At 45.9% G+C, this 2,895-nt stretch overlaps 1 protein-coding gene across 1 annotated transcript; it reads right to left on the bottom strand.

Moving 5' to 3' along the window:
* Nucleotides 1–386: 386 nt before the first annotated feature.
* Nucleotides 387–2,541, bottom strand: LOC141098536 (interleukin-17A-like). The gene is made up of 3 exons (XM_073586412.1): nt 2,350–2,541; nt 1,194–1,429; nt 387–1,071 (listed from the first exon to the last, which is right to left on the bottom strand). Exons 1-3 carry the CDS (start codon nt 2,539–2,541, stop codon nt 834–836), a joined length of 666 nt encoding a protein of 221 aa, XP_073442513.1. The 3' UTR covers nt 387–833.
* Between the last annotated feature and the right edge of the window lie 354 nt (nt 2,542–2,895).

Genomic DNA, 2,895 nt, shown 5'->3' with positions numbered 1-2,895 from the left:
AAAATATGTCTTATATTCTAGGTTTTTCAAAGTAGCCACCTTTTGCTTTGACTACTGCTTTGCACACTCTTGGCATTCTCTTGATGAGCTTCAAGAGATAGTCACCGGAAATGGTTTTCACTTCACCGGTGTGCCCCGTCAGGTTTAATAAGTGGGATTACTTGCCTAATAAATGAGGTTGGGACCATCATTTGTGTTGTGTAGAAGTCTGGTGGATACACGGCTGATAGTCCTGCTGAATAGACTGTTAGAATTTAAATAAAGAAAACTCTTTGAATGAGAAGGTGTGTCCAAACTTTTGGTCTGTACTGTATATATATATATATATATATATATATATATATATATATAGCCAGTATAAAATAAAGTCACAACACAACCAATAATTAATAGTTTTAATGATTTTTTTTATTTTTTGTAATAAACATTTGTATGAATCTGAGAACCATTTTCACAAAAATACAATAAATAATAAATATTTCAATTGTATAACAAAAAATGCATCTTATAATAATATTACACTGCGATTTAAAAAAAAATAATGAAAGTTATCAGAACTTTAGCTCCTGATAACCAAGCAGATTACTGCCGTTTTGCCTCTTGCAGTGCGGAATCAATAGCTGGAATCTGATTGGTTGCTATGGGCAATACATTAATATTCTCTACACTGTTTATATAAATAATTCTTGAATGTTTGTTGCCAATAGAAACCGATTAGAATTCAGCTTTTACATTTGTAAATTATACAATAAAAATAAAATGTGATTTCTGATTGGTCGCTGGGATAACAAGGACACTTCTTGACAGCTGAGGCTCTGTGACAATGGCGTCTGTTACTGCAGGTACTGGATGATGGGCCGGACACAGGTGCAGCCCACCGTGACCAGCTGCTTCTCCAGCCTATAGATGGGGACACATCCTCTCATCTCACGACGCAGGACCAGGATCTCCTGTCTGATGGGGACTGAGTTCATGCTGAGGTCCACATGACCCTCAGGGTCCAAACATCCGCGGTGGAGGTATCGGCCCTCGTTGATGACCACAGGTAATCTGTTATCATCCACATTGGAGCTGGTGTAAGGAGATGAGAGAAATCAGGACACAGCAGTAACCATGTTCAGTTCTCACACTCCGGCTTCCTGACCCCCATATAATATTATTATTATTTCTGCCATTATTCGATGTACAGTTACCTGTATTCCCATGGAGAGATGGAGCGGCTCCTCACACTGTCCGTCATTAGTTGTGCAGAACTCCCACCGCTGACCTTCATATCCACCTTCACACGTGGAGGAAATGTGGTGTCCAGTGTGAAGGGACATCCCCCGCTGGACACTAGAGGGGTCTCCCAGTCTTCAGCGCCAGGGACCTGCTCTTCTCTTCCATGGACACGAGAGATAAAAATCAGAAGAATCAAAGTGGAGAAAACCTGAGGACAGAAGATGTCACATCTGTTATAAGGGACATTGTGGAAGTATCACCATTATGTAGTGGTATAAGTAAGGGTTAAATAATGGATCAATAATAATCAGAAGATTTATGCTGCATAATGCAACTTTACTAAATGTCTACAAGACTCTTATGGACATTTCCCAAAAACAGAACAGTGCTCTAATCCACAGCAACCAGAATGTAACTAATAGAAGAAATTCTAGAATGTAAAAAGGAATGAAATCAATAATATAACGCTGTAAGCGTCACTCTGTCCGAAGCCTTTAAAGACTGAGCAAGTGCGAGGCGCACCATGCATACCAGGATAGAGGGGTGATAAGACCATGCATACCAGGATAGAGGGGTGATAAGACCATGCATACCAGGATAGAGGGGTGAAGGGACCATGCATACCAGGATAGGTGATAAGACCATGCATACCAGGATAGGGGGTTGAGGGGACAATGCATATCAGGATAGGGAGGTGATAAGACCATGTATACCAGGATAGGGGGTTGAGGGGACAATGCATATCAGGATAGGGAGGTGATAAGACCATGCATACCAGGATAGGGGGTTGAGGGGACAATGCATATCAGGATAGGGAGGTGATAAGACCATGCATACCAGGATAGAGGGGTGATAAGACCATGCATACCAGGATAGAGGGGTGATAAGACCATGCATACCAGGATAGAGGGGTGAAGGGACCATGCATACCAGGATAGGTGATAAGACCATGCATACCAGGATAGGGGGGTGATAAGACCATGCATACCAGGATAGGGGGGTGATAAGACCATGCATACCAGGATAGGGGGGTGATAAGACCATGCATACCAGGATAGGGGGGTGATAAGACCATGCATATCAGGATAGGGGCGTGAGAGGCAGGCCTGGATTGGCAATATAACCAACCGGGCATTTTCCCGCTGGGCCGCTGTCATGTGGTCCGCGGGCGGCAGCGCCCAAACATCTGGCCGCTTGCCAGCTGCTGCGGCCACTGTTGCTCCTGCCGCCGGCCCTCTGCGGGCATGGCGGTGATAGATTCAAGTTCCTCCCGCACTGCAGGGAGATAAGCCGCCACGCCCCCCATCCTCGCCGTAGCATGAGACCCCCTCCCCCCCGCAGCCACTCACAGTGTCGCACTCGCTTGCCTGCTCGCTCTGTTCGCAGGACCTGTGATGAGGTCACAGGAGGGGAGGAGTCAGGGGGTCACATGATCAGGAGCCTTTGTCCAGACCCCCGATCGTATCACCCCTGACTCCGCCCCTCCTGTGACCTCATCACCGGTCCTGTGCGCTCAGCCTTGCCTCTACCGTCTGCAAGACTCTGCTTTGCTGTTGTCATGGTGCTGGTTGAGGTAAGTATGTGTGTGGTCAGGATTTACAGTGTCGATGTAGCAGAGCTGTGTGTGTATGAGGTGTACGGAGCGGAGCCGTGTGTGTATGAGGTGTACGAGGT

This window comes from Dendrobates tinctorius, unplaced genomic scaffold, assembly GCF_039654945.1.
Source record: "Dendrobates tinctorius isolate UK_male_01 unplaced genomic scaffold, ASM3965494v1 ptg000093l, whole genome shotgun sequence".
Lineage (NCBI taxonomy): Eukaryota > Metazoa > Chordata > Amphibia > Anura > Dendrobatidae > Dendrobates > Dendrobates tinctorius.
This window is presented reverse-complemented; position numbering and strand designations above follow the sequence as displayed.